Here is a 21283-nt window from a genome sequence, read left to right as displayed (position 1 = left end):
GGGGGGCAGACATCGGTGGTCAGATAGACACACCAATGGCAGGTGAGGGTTGGTAAGAAGGAACCCATGGAAGAAAAAAAAAAAAACCCTTCTTAGTTTAACGCAGAGGTCTCCAAACTTGGCAACTTTTAAGACTTGTGGACTAATTCTGGGAGTTGAAGTCCACCAGTCTTAAAGTTGCCAAGTTTGGGGGACCCTGGGTTTAATGGTCTTGTGGAAAGTTCTTCTTCAAAACCCCTGCAGGAAGGTATCTCCCTGGCTTCATGGGTTGGAGGGGAACGTGGAGCTTGGCCCCTGAGATAACCCAATTACTGGGCAGTGTTTCTCCACCTTGACAACTTTAAGATGGGTGGACTTTCAGAATTCACAACATGGAGTTACACACACACACACACACACACACACACACACACCCCTAATGTTTGCTGGCTGAGGGATTCTGGGAGTTGAACTCCACCAATCTCAAAGCTTGTAGGCTAGAAAATTCTAGGAGTTGAAATCGACCCATCTCAAAGCCTTCTGGCTGGGGAATTCTGGGGGTTGAAGTCCACCCATCTCAAAGCCTTCTGGCTGGGGAATTCTGGGGGTTGAGGTCCACCCATCTCAAAGCCTTCTGGCTGGGGAATTCTGGGAGTGGAAGTCCACCCATCTCAAAGCCTGCTGGCTGGGGAATTCTGGGAGTGGAAGTCCACCTATCTTAAAGCCTTCTGGCTGGGGGATTCTGGGGGTTGAAGTCCACCCATCTCAAAGCCTTCTGGCTGGGGGATTCTGGGAGTGGAAGTCCACCCATCTCAAAGCCTGCTGGCTGGGGAATTCTGGGAATTGAAGTCCATCCATCTCAAAGCCTGCTGGCTGGGGAATTCTGGGAATGGAAGTCCACCCATCTCAAAGCCTTCTGGCTGGGGGATTCTGGGAATTGAAGTCCACCCATCTCAAAGCCTTCTGGCTGAGGAGTTCTGGGAGTTAAAAGTTCACCATTTCAAAATTGCCAAGATTTAGAAGCCTGGCTGTCCTGTCATCCATTTTATATGTAAGCCGCTTGAGAAAAACCAGGAGCTGAAGAATCCCAGATGGTGAACAGTTATCCAGGATAAAACAATTCTTTCTTCAGGGAACTATGGGACTCATACATTTTCCTACCCCTTACCCCTAAATTTCACTCAGACAATAACTCAGTAAGCATAAGAGGTAAAGTATAAAAAAATAGTCGATCAGTTTTGAGCCTGATTTTGTCTACTCTACCAGAGCAGAATCCAATGATGCATCTTAGGTGCAATGGCTAGCTGCGTTTCCTTCTTGGAAACAAAATAACAGAGTTGGAAAGGACCTTAGAGGTCCTCTAGTCCAACCCCTGCTCATGCAAGAAGCCCTATACTATTTCAGACCAATGGCAGTCCAGTCTCTTCTTGAAAGTCTCAAGTGGTGAAGCTCCCACAATTTCCGAGGGCAACTTCTGTTCCATGGGTTGATTGTTCTCCCTGTCAGAAAGTTTCTCCTTATTTCCAGGTTGAATCTCTCCTTGTTCAGTTTCCATCCATTATTCCTTCTCTGGCCTTCAAAGATGCTTTAGGAAATAGCTTGACCCCCTTCCTCCTCCTCTCTGGGGCAGCCCCTCAAATATGGGAAGACCTCCATCCTGTCTCCCCTGGTCCTTTTTTTCATCAAACCAGCCGAGCCCAGTTCCCGCTTCATACGTTTTAGCTAACAGCCCCCTAATCCTCTTCGTTGCTCTTCTCTGCACTTTCTAGTAGCCTCAACATCTTTGTTTTTTACATCGCGGCATCCAAAACTGGACGCAGCATCCCAAGGGCGGCCTTACCAAGGCCTAGTAAAGGGGTAGTGCTGGTACTCGCTGTTTGGTTCTCCTGTTTTTCCTCAGACCTGCCCAACCCAACTAGGCCCCTGAACTTTTCTCCTGGATGATGGAGGTCTGAGGGTGACCTACTGCCTCCCTTCTTGAAGGCCAGGACCCTCCGGGGGGGTTGCTTCCCTACTTACCTCTCTCCAAAAAGGAAGCCTTTTGCTGATTGGGGGGTAGGGGATGATGGATTTGCGACTCCTGTTCTCCATCTGAAGGGGGTGGTGGCAGCTCCAGATATGGGAGGAGGGGCCCTGACCCTCCTAGCAAGGAGACCACCAGGGATGAAATTCCCCCTTTATGACACCATCACTCTAGAACGTTCTCCCACCATCGCCTTCTGGCTTCTCCATCTAAATAGAGCTGGAAGGGACCTTGGAGGTCTTTTAGTCCACCCCCCCACCCACCCCTGCTCAAACAGGAGAGCCTGGACCATTCCAGACAAGGGGGATGTCCGGCCTCTTCTGGAAAAAACTCCAGGGATGGAGAAGGAGGGAAAGGTGGAAGGGAGGGAGGATGGAGGAAGGGAAGGGAAGGGAAGGGAAGGGAAGGGAAGGGAAGGGAAGGAGGGAGGGAGGGAGGGAGGGAGGAAGGAAGGAAGGAAGGAAGGAAGGAAGGAAGGAAGGAAGGAAGGAAGGAAGGAAGGAAGGAAGGAAGGAAGGAACAGAAGAAAGGGAGGGGTGGAGGAAGGGAAGGAACGAAGGGAATGGAGGGAAGAAAGGAAGGGAGGAATGGACAGATGGATGGAAGAAAGGGAGGGACGGGGGAAGGGAAGGAACAAAGGAAGAAAGGAAGGGAGGGACAGAGGGACAGAAGGGAGGGAGGGATGGAGGAAGGGAAGGAATGAAGGAAGAAAGGAAGGGAAGGGAGGGAAGGAAAAATGGAGGGAGGGACGGAAGAAAGGGAGGGATGGAGGAAGGGAAGAGAAGGAATGAAGGAAGAAAAGAAGGGAAGGGAGGGAAGGAAGAATGGAAGGGATGGATGGACAGAAGAAAGGGAGGATGGAGGAAGGGAAGGAAGGAAGGGAAGGAAGAAAGGAAGGGAGGGACAGATGGACAGAAGAAAGGGAGGATGGAGGAAGGGAAGGAAGGAAGGGAAGGAAGAAAGGAAGGGAGGAATGGACAGATGGATGGAAGAAAGGGAGGGATGGGGGAAGGGAAGGAAGAAAGGAAGAAAGGAAGGGAGGGACAGAGGGACAGAAGAAAGGGAGGGACGGAGGAAGGGAAGGAACGAAGGGAGGGAGGAAAGGAAGGAAGGAAGAATAGCAGAATAAGTTGGAAGGGACCTTGGAGATCTTCTAGTCCAACCCCCTGCTCAAACAGGAGAGCCTATACCATTTCAGACCAATGGCTGTCCAGTCTCTTCTTGAAAGCCTCCAGGGATGAAGCTCCCAGAACTTCTGGTGGCAGAGCTGTTCCACTGGTAAACTGTCCTCAATGTTAGAAAGTTTCTCCTTAATTCCAGGTTGCTTCTCTCCTTGATGAGTTTCCAACCATTGTTTCTTGCGCTGCCCTCTGGTGCTTTGGAGAATAATTTGACCCCCTCCTCTTTGTGGCAGACCCTCAAATACTGGAAGACTGCTCTCATGTCCCCCCCGTGTCCTTCTTTTCACTAGACTAGTCAAACTCAAACTTCTCCTATGGGCCGGTTGAAGAATTTGCTGGAAGAGAGCCCCAGAGACTTAGTGTGCGGAACAACCCATCAGAAGAAGTCTGGGGACACCCATTTTTTCAGCTATTAATTTTCTTGTAAGCCATCAACTTCACTTATGCTGGAGTGAAAGGTAGCCAGATATGGTGCTACTACGATGCTCCTGATTTTGAGGGGATCAGACTGCTTAAAACAGGGGTCTCCGAAATTGGCAACTTTAAAACTTGTGGACTTCAACTCCCAGAATTCCCTAACCAGCCATGCTAGGAGCCTCCAAACTTGAAGATTTATGGACTTCAATTCCCAGAATTCCTCAGCCAGCCATGCTAGGAGCCTCCAAACTTGAAGACTTGTGGACTTCAAGTCCCAGAATTCCTCAGCCAGCCATGCTAGGAGTCTCCAAACTTGAAGATTTATGGACTTCAATTCCCAGAATTCCTCAGCCAGCCATGCTAGGAGTCTCCAAACTTGAAGATTTATGGACTTCAAGTCCCAGAATTTCTCAGCCAGCCATGCTAGGAGCTTCCAAACTTGAAGACTTGTGGACTTCTGGGAGAAGTGGAACTTCTCCGTTGAGTATGTTTTCCCCCAGGGAGGACCATAAATGGATCCACGATGGAAGACTCCCTGGGCTTCTTTCAAGTCAAATCAAGGGACCCTTTTCTGTGGCTTGGGATCCTTGAATGGGAGCCCTTGAGGATCCGCTCGCGTTGACGTTCTTCGCCCATAGCCTGGGATGAAAAAAAGATTCCACAGGATGAGCGAGGGAAGAAAATAAACCTTCTGAACTGAAGAAGCTGCCAAGCGCCGCAGAAATCCGGAGATTCGGGCGGTCCAGATGAGTCTAAAGATTTATTGCAAACTTCAGCTCTCTACAAGAATCTGAACTACTAATGGTCAAGGGGAAATGAGCGGTAGATAAGAAGTTGGTCTGGATCTCTTGTGGGTGGGAAGGGGCTCCTAGCTTACGATGTGTTTGACCCCCTCGCTTGGGCTCAGCCTGGTCATCTCCTTCAGAAGCTTTTTGCACGAGAAGCGAAATGTGTCAAACCTGCCCAACTTGGTCCTTTAGAGAAAAAAAGACCCCCAATTCCCATTTTTAGCTAAAGATATACTTTACTAAAAGTCAAGCGGTTTACAGTATAGCTATTATATGTGGAAATTATATATTGTAAGTTACACCTGAGAAAATGAAGGACCGAAGAACTGTGCCATGATTACTGGACAGTTATATAACTGTCTCTAACAAACATATCGTGTTTTTTTTTTAACTTGTTATGTTTTAAAAGTAAAATGTCAAGTTCTTGGCTGGAATAGGTGTTATGCTAGGTCATTCTGACCCAATGGAAACCTGTTGATGATCCATTGTGCTTAGATGGACATAACAGGAAAAAGCCATGAGAACGAGGGTAGTTTCCAAAGGCAAAGAAACAGGTGTTACGCTATGGGTATGGCGTAGGGAGATACATAGCTTGGACAGATTGTGAACCCAGGAAAGAGGCAGAGACTGTATATTTGAGCCTGTATATAAACCCCAGACCTCCTGGGGAGAACGTCTTCTGCCAATGAGCAGAATTCCCTTTTGCAAGAACTTAATAATAACGCTCTTCCATATTGTTCACGTGTCTCCGGCTGTGTTTTGTGATTATTATCACAATAGGAAAGCCAGAGCTGAGGTTTGCATGCCAAACTCTGCCAGATAGCGTTCCTCATATGGTTCCGCCACAGGACCTCCCCCTTGCTGGACCCTTATTGTCCAATCGTATTTGAATACGTTGTTTTGGGAACTGTCTCTTCGACAGCAGACCGGGTGGTGAGCCGTTGCATTCCATTCCCAGTGCTTTGACCCTGAGATGGTGTCTTTGGAAGGTATGATGAGCGGTCCCCACTCCCAACTGCCTCCCTCCGCCCCATGATTCACGGCAGACTCACAGTTAGTAACTGCAAAGGTCAAGCGTATGAGGGCAGTTCTGACAAAGAACTTTCTTTTTTCAAAGGAAAAAGAAAAAACCAAGAAAGTCCAGTTGCCTTTTGGGGAAAGCATCTTTGTTGTGGTCTGTCGGCCACCGGCCCCTCCAGCAACTGAATCAGGAGGAGGCATAGGTGTCAGGGAGTCAGGGCCGGCATCATGAGAGCTCTGAGGAAGAAGAGGGAATGGAGCTGGCAAAGAGAGAGAGAGAGAGAGAGAGAGAGAGATGGAGCCTGGGCCGTCCGTCAGCTCTCCTCTCAGTTTGGAGGCGGCTGGTGAGGAAGAGGAGGAACAGCTTGCGTCAGTGTCTGATGCACGGATGCACAGAAAGCAGAGGAGAGGAGAGCAGTGGAAATCTATGAGCCGGTCCTTGGGACGGAAAAACTACCACTGCTAGTGAAGCCCCAACCTAGCTTGGGGATAAAAGGCAGGGGTTGGAGATGAATAGATGTGACAGACAACTATTCATCTCTTTGCCAGACAGAGTAGTTAGCCTGCAGTGAGAGAGAAACTATTTGCTGGGGCTTCCGGCGCTCCTAAGAAATGAATATTTGAGTTAACTTCAGAGGGTTTGCTGTGTTTGGGGAGCTGTGTCGGAACAACCTTTGGGACTTTTCTGGAAATCCATCTGGACTCCAAAGCGTAGGTGCTTGCGAGTGTCCAGTTTGGTTAACATGACTTTTGTGTTTCATCAATAACTCCAAACATGTTCTGGTCTCTCTTACTTACCACCGGGGTCTTCTGCGCTGAAAGTCGAGCTGATATTTTGGCGGTGTAATTTTTGGCGGAAGAATCCATAAATTCATTGGGCGTAGGCGAGGGGGCGACACCATCGGTCCCTCGGATGCTGCTTACCTTCAGAGATGCAGACGACTCCTTGTTGGGAGCTAAAAACAAACGGCAGATAATCGGCGGAACGGCTTTGCCCTCAGAAATTGTGGGTGTTCCATCATGGGAGGTTTCCAGAAAGCTGCTGTTTTCTGACATGAGGTAGGGCAGGGGCCCTCCCAAACTTGGCACCTTTAAGACGTGTGGACTTCAACTCCCAGAATTCCTGGCTGAGGAATTCTGGGAGTTGAAGTCCACAAGTCTTAAAGTTGTCAGATTTGGAGACCTCTGGTAGAGGCTCTCCTGCTTGAGCAGGGGGTTGGATTAGATGACCTCCGGGGTTCCTTTCACCTCTGTTATTCTGTTAATTTGTATATCCAGAATGGTGGAACCATTAGACCAAACTGACTCTTTCCTTCCACGAGAGGAGTTGTGTCTGGCCCATCACTGGGCAGTTTCAAGAAAGGATTGGACGGCCATTTGTTTAGAATGATGTAAGGACTCCTCCCTTAGACAGGGGTGTGAGTAAAGGACAACTAGGCCCTAAAGTTGGTGTAGGCCTCTGCCTAAATTGAAGGCCTCAAATTAACAATATATAATAACGCCGGCTGAGCTGATTTTGCAAGCATGGCGAAATACTTGCAATCTGCCGAGCCGATGACGCAACAGAAATTGATCTTATTCGAGACAATGACGAATCCGCACACAGATGGGAGGTTGTACAACCTGCCTCATGGTGTAACCGGAACAATCTGGAACTGAGCACACTCAAAACCGTAGAAATGGTGGTAGACTTTAGAAGAAACCCTCCCATACGACCACCTGTTACAATGCTAGACAACACCGTATCAACAGTAGAGACTTTCACATTTCTAGGTTCTATTATATCACAAGACCTAAAATGGACACCTAACATCAAAAATGTCATCAAAAAAACACAACAAAGAATGTTCTTCCTGCGCCAACTCAGAAAGCTCAAACTGCCCAAGGAGCTGTTGATCCAGTTCTACAGAGGAACTATTGAGCCGGTCATCTGCACCTCTATAACTGTCTGGTTTGGTTCTGCAACCCAACAGGACAGACACGGACTCCAGAGAGTAAATAGGACTGCAGAAGAAACAATGGCTACCAACCTGTCTTCTATGGAGGACCTGTATCCTGCATGAGTCAAAAAGAGGGCTGTGAAAATATCTACAGACCCCTCGCATCCTGGACATAAACTGTTTCAACTCCTACCCTCAAAACGACGCTATAAAGCACTGCACACCAGAACAACTAGACACAAGGGCAGTTTTTCCCCAAACGCCATCCCTCTGCTAAACAAATAATCCCCTCAACACTGTCCAACTATTTACAAAGTTTGCACTACTATTACTAATAATCTTCTCATCCCTCCTTATCACCCATCCCCTCCCAGACTGTATGATTATAACCTTGTTCTTTGCATCCTTACGATTTATATCGACTGTTTCCTAGTATGATTTAATTGCTTATTGTACCCTATGACTATTATTAAGTGTTGTACCTGATGATTCTTGACTCTTGATGAATGTCTCTTTTATGTACACTGAGAGCATTTGCACCAAGACAAATTCCTTGTGTATCTAATCACACTTGGCCAATAAAGAATTCTATTCTATTCTATTCTATTCTATTCTATTCTATTCTATTCTATTCTATTCTATTCTATTCTATTCTATTCTATTCTATTCTATTCTATTCCAATCTAATTCTAATTCCATTCCATTCCATTCCATTCTTATTGTAACCTATGGCTATCATTAAGTGTTGGACCTGATGATTCTTGACTCTTGACGAATGTCTCTTTTCTTTTATGGACACTGAGAGCATTTGCACCAAAGACAAATTCCTTGTGTCTCCAATCACACTTGGCCAATAAAGAATTCTATTCTATTCTATTCTATTCTATTCTATTCTATTCTATTCTATTCTATTCTATTCTATTCTATTCTATTCCATTCCATTCCATTCCATTCCATTCCATTCTGATTTGGCAGGAACATCAATATGTTTGCTATTTGCTTCTCCTTCAAAAAGCATATATTTGCTGGACAGAACTAAGAGCTATTTTGGATCCCCAAATTTGGGACTTTGAGAAAAAAAAGGGGACAAAGTAGCAGATGGTAAGCGAGTTGGCATATACCTACAAGGTGTTAATTTATGGACAGTATGAGGGAATTAGGAAAGTACATCCAGTAAGATGACACACCACTGGGTGGGCTTCAGAAGAACCGTAGAAAAGAAGAGGTGAATCTCAAACCAGGACCACTGAAGGTAGCTGTCCTTTCTGGAGTTGGCTACTATCTCTGGACCTCATTGCAATGGGTTGTTAGTAAGTACTATCTTACTTATAAAGGTCATTACATTGTGATGGATTTTCATGTTCCAAATTACTCATGAAATACATCTCTGATCTCAAAGTAGAGGGTTGGACAGGAACAGGGCCTCCAACCTTGGCACCTTTAAGACTTGTGGACTTCCAACTCCCAGAAGTCTTCTGCCAGACATGCTGGCTGAGGAATTCTGGGCGTTGTAGGATTCAGCCGTGTTTAGTACCTGAAAGGGATTTGCTGCCGGTTGTAGGCCCCTTAGTTTCGGATTCGGAAGGCTGCACCAGTCCCAGGAACTCTTCCAGAAGGCTGCTGAGTTTGGAGAAGGCTTCATCGTAATCATCTGGAGGGTTTGTGAGGGGGAAGAAGAGAAGAGCTTTGGTCAAGGTTGGGAGAAGCTGCACCCGCTAGCAACCCAAATCATTCTTGCAACGCATCTAAGTAGGCTTTAACGTACGATGATCCCTTGTTTTTGTGACAGTTCAAAATTACAAGGGCATTGAAAGAAAGTGACTTAGGACTTGCAGACGGTTTTTTTACTTACGATCGTTATAGCATCCCAGCAGTCATGGGTGCTTGGCAAATGGCATGGCGGGACTTCAACCTCCCAGAATGCCCCAGCAAGCATTCTGGAAGTTGAAGTCCACCTGCCTCAAAGCCTGCTGGTAAGGGAATTCTGGGAGTGGAAGTCCACCCATCTCAAAGCCTGCTGGCTGGGGGATTCTGGGAGTTGAAGTCCACCCATCTCAAAGCCTTCAGGCTGAGGAATTCTGGGAGTTAAAGTCCACCCATCTCAAAGCCTTCAGGCTGAGGAATTCTGGGAGTGGAAGTCCACCCCTCTTAAAGCCTGCTGGCAGGGGAATTCTGGGAGTCGAAGTCCACCCCTCTTAAAGTCTGCTGACTAGGGAATTCTGTGAGTGGAAGTCCACTCATCTTAAAGCCTGCTGGCAGCGGAATTTTGGGAGTGGAAGTCCACCCATCTTAAGCATGCTGGATGGGGAATTCTGGGAGTTGAGTCAAGTGCATCAAAAGCCGTCTGAAGCTGTTAGGTGAATTCTGGGCCGAGCTGTGCAATCGGGTCCACTTCCATTTGCTTCAAATATACTGATGATTCTGGCTAAGTTTGAGCAATGAGAGGGAAATTGATGAGTCAACAATACTTCTAGTTATACAAAATGGAGAACCTGGAACTGGCAGTGAAGCAACTGTTGAGGTGTTATACTGGCTGCTGATCAACCAATGCAATCGGGAATGGTCCACACACAAAGTGAGTGGACCTGAGTGAGAACTCCTAGAGTCCTCAGGACATAACAATTCTTCTGGTTAGGGTTAGGTTTATAACCTAGTTTATGAAACAACAGACTGACCTACATTGACGACGGCATCGAAGAATCCCGGGAAATCCTGATTCACTAGGGTGTACATGTCCACCCTACGGAGAGCTTCCTCGATCTCCGGCCTACTGAATAACCCCATCCTGCGGAGGTGACCCCCGTATTTCTCTTTGTTCACCGGGATCAGTAGGATGTATCGTGGTTCGAAGTAGGAATTCTTCAAACTTCTGACGCCCTTTGAGAGACGGAGAGAAAGTTTAGCTGTTGGGAGTTTGTGGGCCTTCATGAAAAATAACTCCAAGGACCAATTCAACACAGAAAGCCGTAAGATTTTTTAAAAAATAAAATACCCCAAGGGTGCTAGCTTTGAGTTCTCCAAACTGTGTGGCTGAGCCGCATTAAGAGGCCTATAAATCTCGGCCAACCGTCTTCTTTTGGCACTGTTTTTCAACCTTTGAAGACTTCAACTCCCAGAATTCCCCAGCCAGCATTCTAGGAGTTGATGTTCACATATCTTAAAGCATGCTGGCTGGGGAATTCTGGGAGTTGAAGTCCCCCCTAAATTAAATGTCCATGGAGATTCTCAGTCCTCCAGGCTGTGGTTGTTCCAAAGGTGCTTTTTCAAGAGGCAACTGGACTATCTTGAAGGCGTTTCGATTTTAATCCAAAGGGGTTCTTCAGCTCCGCCTGGATGTTAGGGAAGAGAAGGATTTATACTCCTTGCCAACGGAGGGTTATTTGCGTATTTTAGGGGGTCCTTGAGGCCACTTGAAAGTTCAACTGAACAGCCCTCCCTCCACAGAGGGGGAGGGATACGACATCATCCATCTCCAGTCTACAACACAATCTTTTCAGCGGTTCTAAGAAGGCTCCACACCCATTTGCACCATTCAGGTGACCCTGAGAACTGCAGACAAACCTCCAAGTGGCCTCAGCGACTCTCTAAAAAGGACGCAAATGACCAGGTTTCTGCCGGGAATATCAATCCTTCCATTCCCTCCATCCAGCCAGAGCTGAAGAAGCTTCCTGGGTGAGAAGAAGCAACATGTCTTCAAAGAAAAACAAGTAAGTCCAGTTGCCTTTTGAAAAAGCTCTTTCGGACAATTATCTTAATGCATGCCGGCCAAGGAACTCTGGGAGTTGAAGTCCACCCATCTCAAAGCCTGCTGGCTGAGGGATTCTGGGAATGGGAGTCCACCCATCTCAAAGCCTTCTGGCTGGGGGATTCTGGGAGTAGAAGTCCACCCATCTCAAAGCCTGCTGGCTGAGGGATTCTGGGAATGGGAGTCCACCCATCTCAAAACAAGTTGGCTGGGGAATTCTGGGAATGGGAGTCCACCCATCTCAAAGCCTGCTGGCTGAGGGATTCTGGGAATGGGAGTCCACCCATCTCAAAGCCTTCTGGCTGGGGAATTCTGGGAATGGGAGTCCACCCATCTCAAAACAAGTTGGCTGGGGAATTCTGGGAGTTGAAGTCCACCCATCTCAAAGCCTTCTGGCTGGGGAATTCTGGGAATGGGAGTCCACCCATCTCAAAGCCTTCTGGCTGGGGAATTCTGGGAATGGGAGTCCACCCATCTCAAAACAAGTTGGCTGGGGAATTCTGGGAGTTGAAGTCCACCCATCTCAAAACAAGTTGGCTGGGGAATTCTGGGAGTTGAAGTCCACCCATCTCAAAGCCTTCTGGCTGGGGAATTCTGGGAGTTGAAGTCCACCCATCTCAAAGCCTTCTGGCTGGGGAATTCTGGGAGTTGAAGTCCACCCATCTCAAAACAAGTTGGCTGGGGAATTCTGGGAGTTGAAGTCCACCCATCTCAAAGCCTTCTGGCTGGGGAATTCTGGGAGTTAGTCCACCCATCTCAAAACAAGTTGGCTGGGGAATTCTGGGAGTTGAAGTCCACCCATCTCAAAGCCTTCTGGCTGGGGAATTCTGGGAGTTGAAGTCCACCCATCTCAAAACAAGTTGGCTGGGAATTCTGGGAGTTGAAGTCCACCCATCTCAAAGCCTTCTGGCTGGGGAATTCTGGGAGTTAGTCCACCCATCTCAAAACAAGTTGGCTGGGGAATTCTGGGAGCTGAAGTCCACCCATCTCAAAGCCTTCTGGCTGGGGAATTCTGGGAGCTGAAGTCCACCCATCTCAAAGCCTTCTGGATGGGGAATTCTGGGAGTGGAAATCCACCCATCTCAAAGCCTTCTGGCTGGGGATTCTGGGAGTGGAAGTCCACCCATCTCAAAGCCTTCTGGCTGGGGGATTCTGGGAGTGGAAATCCACCCATCTCAAAGCCTTCTGGCTGGGGATTCTGGGAGTTGAAGTCCACCCATCTCAAAGCCTTCAGGCTGAGGAATTCTGGGAGTGGAAGTCCACCCATCTCAAAGCCTTCTGGTTGGGGGATTCTGGGAGTGGAAGTCCACCCATCTCAAAGCGTGTTGGCTGGGGAATTCTGGGAGCTGAAGTCCACCCATCTCAAAGCCTTCTGGATGGGGAATTCTGGGAGTGGAAATCCACCCATCTCAAAGCCTACTGGCTGGGGATTCTGGGAGTGGAAATCCACCCATCTCAAAGAATGTTGGCTGGGGAATTCTGGGAGCTGAAGTCCACCCATCTCAAAGCCTTCTGGCTGGGGAATTCTGGGAGTTAGTCCACCCATCTCAAAACAAGTTGGCTGGGGAATTCTGGGAGCTGAAGTCCACCCATCTCAAAGCCTTCTGGCTGGGGGAATTCTGGGAGCTGAAGTCCACCCATCTCAAAGCCTTCTGGATGGGGAATTCTGGGAGTGGAAATCCACCCATCTCAAAGCCTTCTGGCTGGGGGATTCTGGGAGTGGAAGTCCACCCATCTCAAAGCCTTCTGGCTGGGGGATTCTGGGAGTGGAAATCCACCCATCTCAAAGCCTTCTGGCTGGGGGATTCTGGGAGTTGAAGTCCACCCATCTCAAAGCCTTCAGGCTGAGGAATTCTGGGAGTGGAAGTCCACCCATCTCAAAGCCTTCTGGTTGGGGATTCTGGGAGTGGAAGTCCACCCATCTCAAAGCGTGTTGGCTGGGGAATTCTGGGAGCTGAAGTCCACCCATCTCAAAGCCTTCTGGATGGGGGAATTCTGGGAGTGGAAATCCACCCATCTCAAAGCCTACTGGCTGGGGAATTCTGGGAGCTGAAGTCCACCCATCTCAAAGCCTGCTGGCTGGGGGATTCTGGGAGTGGAAGTCCACCCATCTCAAAGAATGTTGGCTGGGGGATTCTGGGAGTGGAAGTCCACCCATCTTAAAGCCTGCTTAACTGGGGAATTCTGGGAGTGGAAGTCCACCCATCTTAAATCATGCTTGACTGGGGAATTCTGGGAGTTGAAGTCCACCCATCTCAAAGCATGCTGGGTGGGGAATTCTGGGAATGGGAGTCCATCTGTCTTGAAGTTGCTAAGGTTGAGAAACACTGTCCTAAGATGTGCTTCCCGGGAGTTTGCTGACTCTTCCAGCCCCGCTTCCTTCTTTCTCCCACAATTCTCTTCCCTCCCTCCCCTACAGGAGTCTGACCTTCAGCCCTTCCCCAGCCCTTCCTGCTTCCCTTGGGTCAGACCACAGTTTCAACCCAAGTGCGTAAACCGCGCTGAAAATGCTTCTGCAGCCAGGGGGCTTCCTACCTCGATTTCTAAATGCGCGCAGGTTGCCAGCCCCTCCCTAGCGATGCTTTCAATGATCTCTCGGCTCAGCCCGTAGTAGAAGCCGTTATATTTGAAAGTGGCTATGAATTTCCCCTGCAATGAGAAAAGGCGAGAAAGATAAACAGAAGCCCCGGGGAAGCCAAAAAGCCAAGGACGACGGGCAGTCCAAAGGAGCCCTGCTTGAATTCTAGCACAGTGGAGTTTGGATAGTTTACCAGCTATCCTCCTCTTGTGGGGATCCTTGGTGCTCTCTGAGCCTGGTGGTTTCCTTGCAGACATTTCAGGTACCGAATTAGGTAACATCCTCAGTGCTAGAGAGGAGTGGGGTTTGCTCAGTCCCTTCTAGCATTGATGATGTTACCTAGCTGGGTCATGAAAGGTCTGCAAGGAAACCGCCAAGCTCAGAGAGCACCAAGGACCCTACAGTCCATCTCCTCCTCCTCCTCCTCCTCCCTTCTAGCACTGATGATGTTACCTAGTTGGGTCATGCAATGTCTGCAAAGAAGCCGCCAAGCTCAGAGAGCACCAAGGACCCTACAGTCCATCTCCTCCTCTTCCTTCTCCTCCTCCTCCTCTTCTCTTCTAGCACTGATGATGTTACCTAGTTGGGTCATGCAATGTCTGCAAAGAAGCCACCAAGCTCAGAGGGCACCAAGGACCCTACAGTCCATTTCTTCCTCCTCCTCCTCCTCCTCCTCCTCCTCCTCCTCCTCCTCCTCCTCCTCCTCCTCCTCCTCCTCCTCCTCCTAGTTGTTCTTTGGAGTCCTCTGAGCTTTGGTGGTTTTCTTGCAGATGTTTCAGGACCGAGTTAAGGTAATAGCATCAATGCTAGAAGGGTTTGCCCTCTCTCTTCTGGTACTGATGATGTAACCTTCGTGACGTCATAAAACGTGCACAAGAAAACAACCACGCTCAGAGAGCACCACGGGGCCCATCGTCCATGTCCTGTCCTATTCTCTTCTATCAGTTTTGTTGCACCAAACTTTCCCATCAGCTGAGAGATCACAAGACACCCGTTCGAATCCTCCAAGTGTTTCCCACATACGACAACGCGACAACGAGGGACATACAAGACAGCAAACTTGCTAGATTTCTTCAATCTCCGGAGGCCCAAACATCTCGTCCTTCTGTCCATCCTGAACGTGAGCTAGGATGGATTTGATGACAACCTTCCTTGGTTACTTCCCAACAGACCGGATTCCCTCCTTACCATGTTCACCATCTTGTCAAATTCCTCCTGAGATACGTAATGGTAATCTAATCTGTTCTCTTCTCCGAAATAAGGGCTCCTGGTGGTATGACAGGGGCTGAGTAGGAAGCCAAGCAGAAAGAGAAGGAAGTGAGAACAGGGGGTGAGGAAGGCTGAGGTCCCGTTCAGAGTTGAACTGAGTTACAGAATGACAGAGCCAGAGGGGACCTCAAGAGATCTTCTAGTCCAGGGGTCGCCATCCTTTTGGACCTCAGGAACCGCCAAACTCATCATTTTAAATCCCCCAGACCAGAGACCTGGGAAAATCCCCCCAAAAGTCTGCAGGAAAATTCCCCACCCTGTTTTCCTATTGAACGATCTTTCTTTACCGTCTCCAGCTCCGTTCTCAGGGGGAAAGAGAGAGAGAGAGAGAGAGAGAGAGAGACTTTTGGCTTCATGCAAGGAAAGCAGCAGAAGCCGCAGAAGTCTTTCTTTCTCTCCCCCAAACTCTGCCAAGGGGATTATCTGAGGCATTTAAGGAATGCACTGGTTATCCACCACTCCCTTTCTGCTGGCAAGTAAAAAGACCAAAGGGGTATTTTTTTAGTTGACACTGCCTCCACCAACTCCCCAAAGATTCCCAAAGGCGTAGGACTCATACCTGTATCTGAAATAATTGTTGAACTTCCGACACAGCCGGTGACAAAGTTCTCGCTTCCAGCAGGCCAACGGTCCAGTCAACACCAACATGGGGTAGGGAGCATCGAGGCTGGGCAGGGTGCTGTGGAAAGAGAAGAGAAAGCTTGATGGAGCCTCTCAAACAAGAACATTACACACAAAACCTCTGGGTGAGTATCTCGTCACTGTAATAGATGAACTATGTACAATGACAATAAAGAATTCAAATTCAAATGATTGTAATAGATGAATTTCTATTAGGATGGTGTACTAGATCATGGAGCGATGGGATTTTATTTAATGCAACCAGGGTCTTCTTTCAAAATTGAGTTGGTTAAAAACCAAAACGCTTCCAGACTTTGAACAATCAAAGCTTTCCAAAGTCCTTAAAGAGTTTTCTAAGAATAAAACGATGTACAGACTTGAGGGGATGCTGTTCCTTTAATTATTTTGAAGGAAGAGAATCAAAGACTGGGTGAAACCAGGCTCAATAGCAGGAACTGGGAGAGGGATCTTGGGAGTCTTAGCGGACAACCAGCTAAATAGGAGCCAGCCGTGTGCAGCAGCAGCCAAAAAAGCCAATGCAATTCTAAGTTGCATTAACAGAGGGATACAATCGAGATCAAGGGAGGTACTAATACCACTCTATAAAGCCTTAGTAAGACCACACCTAGAGTCCTGCATCCAGTTTTGGTCACCACACTATAAAAAAGAGGTTGGGACTCTAGAAAAAGTACAGAGAAGAGTAACCAGGATGATTAGGGAACTGGAGGCCAAAACGTACGATGAATGGTTGCTGGAACTGGGCCTAATTAGTTAGGAAAGAGAAGGACCAGGGGAGACAGGACAGCAGTCTTCCAATATTTGAGGGGCTGCCACAGAGAGGAGGAAGGGGGCAAGACATTTTCTAAAGCACCTGAAGGCCAGACAAGGAATAATGGATGGAAACTGCACAAGGAGAGATTCAACCTGGAAATAAGGAGAAACTTTCTGACAGTGAGAAAAATCAATCCACGGAACAGAAGTTCTGGGAGCTTCATCCTTGGAGGCTTTCAAGAAGACTGCCCATTTGTCAGGGATGGTTTAAGGTCTCCTGCTTGGGTGGGTGGGGGTTGGACTAGATGACCTGCAAGGTCCCTTCCAACGATTCCATTCTACTCTACTCTTATTCTATTCTATTCTATTCTATTCTATTCTATTCTATTCTATTCTATTCTATTCTACTCTACTCTACTCTACCCTACCCTACCCTATCCCTATCCCTATCCCTATCCCTATCCCATATTCCTATTCTAATTCTAATTCTAATCCCTATTCTTATTCTATTCCCTACTCTTTTCTGCTCTATTTCCGTTCTGTTCTATTCCGATTCTGTCCTCTGATATTAAGAGAAACATCTTGAAGCCATCATAGCTGCAAGTCTTTGTCACTTCCGGGGGAGTTTTTCGTGATCAGTGGGTGCTGTTAAGGGCTCCTTGCGCCTCTCTCGTTTGGGGCGTGAGAAAACCGCTGCCCTGACCGGTTGTTTCCAAGGAAATGAAGAGGCGGGAATCATTGCTTTGAAGAGAGGGGAGGACTAACACAAGGGGATCGTCTGCTGGGGTAACCCAGATTCAGTTCAATTCCGTACTGCCAGGGTGTTTCTGGGACACCCTCTAGTTTGGAAAAGAGAAGGAGAGGAGAGGAAGAGGAGGGAGAGGAAGGGGGGTTCACCTGTGGAAGATGTGCTGGGGTTGCATCATGCTGTACATGATGTGAGTCATGTGGTCCTGGGAAGCTGCCACTTCCTGAGGGGGGTCGTACTTGTTCACAGCGGCAACCTGCTCCCACGTTAAGAGAAAGGGGGGAAAATGTAGGTTAATGGTGCGTACGGGCTGATTTACAAGGTGGCGCAGTGGTGAGAATGCAGCATTGCAGGCTAACTCTGCCAACTGCCAGCAGTTCGATGCTGTCCGGCTCAAGGTTGACTCGTCCTTCCGGAGTGGGTAAAATGAGGGCCCCGATTGTGTGGGGCGAGAGGCTGACTCTGTAGATTGCTTCGAGAGGGCTGGAAAGCCCTGTGAAATGGTGTATAAGTCTAAGGGCTATTAGTAGGTGCTAAGGGAGGGGAGGGAGGGAGGGAGGGAGGGAGGGAGGGAGGGAGGGAGGAAGGAAGGAAGGAAGGAAGGAAGGAAGGAAGGAAGGAAGGAAGGAAGGAAAGAGAAAGGAAAGAGAGAGAAAAGAAAAAGAAAGAGGGAGGGAGGGAGGGAGGGAGGGAGGGAAGGAAGGAAGGAAGGAAGGAAGAGAAAGAGAAAGAAAAGAAAAAGAAAGGGAGGGAGGGAGGAGGAAGGAAGGAAGGAAGGAAGGAAGGAAGGAAAGAGAAGGGAAAGAGAGAGAAAGAGAAAGAGAAAAGAAAAAGAGGGAAAGGAGGGAGGGAGGGAGGGAGGGAGGAAGGAAGGAAGGAAGGAAGGAAGGAAGGAAGAGAAAGGGAAAGAGAGAGAAAGAAAAAAGAAAGAGGGAGGGAGGGAGGGAGGGAGGGAGGGAAGGAAGGAAGGAAGGAAGGAAAGAGAAAGGGAAAGAGAGAGAAAGAGAAAGAGAAAGAAAAAAGAAAGAGGGAGGGAGGGAGGAAGGAAGGGCCATGGTGGGGCAGGGGTGAGACTGCAGTATTGCACACTAATTCACTGCTCACTGCCAGCAGTTCAATCCTGACCAGATCAAGGTTGGCTCAGCCTTCCATCCTTCCAAAGTCAATAAAGTGAGGACCAGATGGTTGGGGACAAGAGGCTGACCCTGTAAACCGCTTAGAGAGGTCTGGAAAGAACTGTGAAGTAGTAGATAAGTCTAAGTGCTATTGGTAAGTGCTAAAGAAGGGAGGGAGAGAAGGAAGGAAGGAAGGAAGGACCGACCATGGTGACGCAGTGGTTAGAAAGCAATATTGCAGGCTAACTCTGCCCACTGCCAGCAGTTCGATCCTGACTGGCTCAAGGTTGACTCAGCCTTCCATCCTTCTGAGGTTGGTAAAATGAGGACCCAGGTGGTTGTGGGGAATAGGCTGACTCTGTGAACCATTTGAGAGTCAAGCACTGTGCAGGGTATATAAATCTTATTGCTATTGCGATCTATCACCTATCTGTGATGTGGCACTGTGGTTAGAAACATAATATTGCAGGCTAACTCTGCCCACTGCCAGCAGTTCGATCCTGACTAGCTCAAGGTTCAGCCTCCCATCGTTCCAGGGTTGGGGCATTTACCTTTTCCTCCACAGAGATCTTCTTGTGATCCAGTTCGATTAGACGGAGCAGCATAAAAATCACCAGCAGCCAATAATCTTCTTGGTCCTGAAAGAAAATGCACAGATGGGTTGGTTTGAGTTTTGGGTTCGATTTCAGGCTAATTAGAAGAAAAGTTACTTGATCCCATTATTCTCCCGCAGTTTGACGCGGGAAGTAGAGAAGGAAGAGATGCTCAGAGGAAATAAGAGGCTACAGGGTGTCCTTGAGTTACGGCAGTTCATTTAGCGACCGTTTGAAGTTACGACAGATAAGAGAGGGAGAGAGAGAGACAGAGAGAGAGAGAGATCTGATCTAACCTTGAAGGGCTGGCAGTGATGTCCGTGCTCTCTCTCTCTCACACACACACACATACACACACACACAGAGAAAGATCCCTCACCTCCCCACCCCCAGCCACATTTCTAACCTGCTTTTCAACTCCGTTCTTGTGGGGGGGGGGGGTTAGAGATAGAGAGAGAGAGAGAGAGAGAGAGAGACACGGAGACAAAGAGAGAGACAGAGACAGAAAAAGAAAAACAGACAGAGAGACACACACATAGAGGCAGAGAGAGACAGAGACACAGAGAGACACAAACACAAAGAGAGACAGAGAGAGACACAGAGAGAGAGAGACTGAGAGCGACAGAGAGAGAGAGAGAGAGAGAGAGAGAGAGGATATCCTGCAATCCAAAATAAATCAATCAATGATCGACCAATAGGAAAACGGGGTGGGGGATTTTCCCAGGGTCTCTGCAGAAGAACCAGAAGCAGCAGAGACCCTTTCCACCCCCTCCCCTCACTACCTCGTGTTGTTTGCAATGCAAGCGACGCAAGCCTCGTGTTCCCGCGGGCCATGTGGGCGGCGCAGCCTTGAGTTCCCGCGCAGCCTGGATTAAATTGCTTTGAGGGTTGACATTTCTCTGCGGACCACCACCATTTTCTCGCGGGCCACCAGTGGCCCCCCCAGTCCACTGGTTGGCGACCACTGGACTAGATGATCTGCAAGGTCCCTTCCGGCCCTGTTCTATTCTAGTCCTCAATTTTTATGGTTATCTCGACTTGCAAATAGTTTGTTCGGTGATGGTTCAGATACAGAACAGCGCTGGAAAAAAAAAGACACTCAGGTCTGCTTTTCACACTTATGACCGTCGCTGCATCCCCTCGATCACAGGAGCCAAAATTCAGACACTTGGCAAGCAAACTCACATTTATGACGGGGGGCAGTGTCCCGGGGTCACGGGTTCCCCTTTTGCGACTTTCTGACAAGCGAAGTCAATTGGGGGTGGGGTGGGGAAGCCAGATTCCCATCACAACTTTGCTTTTGGGGTCTCCTGCTTGTGCAGGGGGTTGGGCTAGAAGACCTTCCGAGGTCCCTTCCAGCTCTATTGTGAATTTGAAAGTCAGGATTAAAGAGCTCTGTGCCTCCCACAAGAGACTAATCCCCGGTGGATTGTGTGCCAAGCAACTTCTACCAAGCAGGAAAATGCTGATAAATGGGTGTTATTTCTTCCCTGGCCTCCTGGGGCCTATTTGGAAGACTTGTTAAAACTTGGATGCGAATGCTAAATCTTCCACCCTCCTCCAGAACGAGACCTAAACAGAGGCTGCATCCGGCAGGGATGCGTTCTGACCCAAACCTGGTTCCAAGGAAGCAAACACGAGACAAAGGTAACAGCAGAACCTTTTAATGTTTCCTTATGAATCCTGTTCCTTCACGGGTAAAAGGCTGCTTCAAACCAATTAGCTCCGATAAGAAAGAGCCTGGCCAAGATGTTGCAAGGCTGCCAAGAACACCAGATAAAGTTACTAAGAAATATTTGAAACGCACGGAGCCTCCAAACACAAACTAAGAGAGTCCAAACATCCACAAGGCTTGAGTGCAAAAACTTCTTTGCTTCCTGCAAAGAACTCCAGTTTCTCAGCTGGCTCTTATCTTCTCAGGGAAGGGCCGTTACCTTGCAGCCTTACTCCTGAGTCGCCTGTGCTGCTGCAGCTGCTCTTTCCTTCGAGCAGCCCTGAGTGCACGCGCTCTGGGCACAGGCTCCTCGGGGTGCTCTTCCTCACTGCTGCCAGCCTCCACCATCTCCAAAGGCAGCACTCCACTCCCTGGTGGTCCTGGGCCCCATCCCTGCATCACACGCAGGCCCCTCATCCGAGTCCTCGTTCTCCGAGACCTCAGCCGTCCGCACCTGCTGCCGGCAAACCAGAACAGGATGTGAGATTTGACTCTGATTTAAATGTTGCTGGCGGGACAGATGAGAGATCCTCCTGGCTTGTTAATCGCACCAAAACTGTCACCTCCATCGTGCAGGAAAACGGGGGTCCAGATTCTGGAGGGGAAAATCCCTCAAAAGCCACCTTTGTCTTGAAAGGTCTGCAGATGTTCACAGGAAGAAAAAAAGGAAGCTGCTTTCACTTGAATTTTTTTCCATCTTGTTGGCTCGCCGTTCATTTCTTAACCTCCTTGGTATTTGAAGGCTGGTTCCTTGTGCAGTTACAGCGAACCGAATGAGGAG

General features: G+C 48.5%; 1 protein-coding gene across 3 annotated transcripts in view; it reads right to left on the bottom strand.

Moving 5' to 3' along the window:
• Positions 1-21283, bottom strand: part of LRGUK (leucine rich repeats and guanylate kinase domain containing) — a 48645-nt gene that overhangs the window by 8683 nt on the left and 18679 nt on the right. For all 3 annotated transcript variants that reach the window (XM_087935340.1, XM_087935341.1, XM_087935342.1), the window contains 8 exons: positions 18747-18833; positions 17230-17336; positions 15500-15619; positions 14860-14956; positions 13629-13742; positions 10024-10225; positions 8883-8999; positions 6207-6364 (listed from right to left, as the gene is read on the bottom strand). In XM_087935340.1, coding sequence (XP_087791466.1) covers positions 6207-6364; positions 8883-8999; positions 10024-10225; positions 13629-13742; positions 14860-14956; positions 15500-15619; positions 17230-17336; positions 18747-18833 — 1002 coding nt within the window. The remainder of the gene's footprint in view (positions 1-6206; positions 6365-8882; positions 9000-10023; positions 10226-13628; positions 13743-14859; positions 14957-15499; positions 15620-17229; positions 17337-18746; positions 18834-21283) is intronic.

This window comes from Pseudonaja textilis, chromosome 5 (genome assembly GCF_049901715.1).
Source record: "Pseudonaja textilis isolate UNSWEBS1 chromosome 5, rPseTex1.2, whole genome shotgun sequence".
Taxonomy (NCBI): domain Eukaryota; kingdom Metazoa; phylum Chordata; class Lepidosauria; order Squamata; family Elapidae; genus Pseudonaja; species Pseudonaja textilis.
This window is presented reverse-complemented; position numbering and strand designations above follow the sequence as displayed.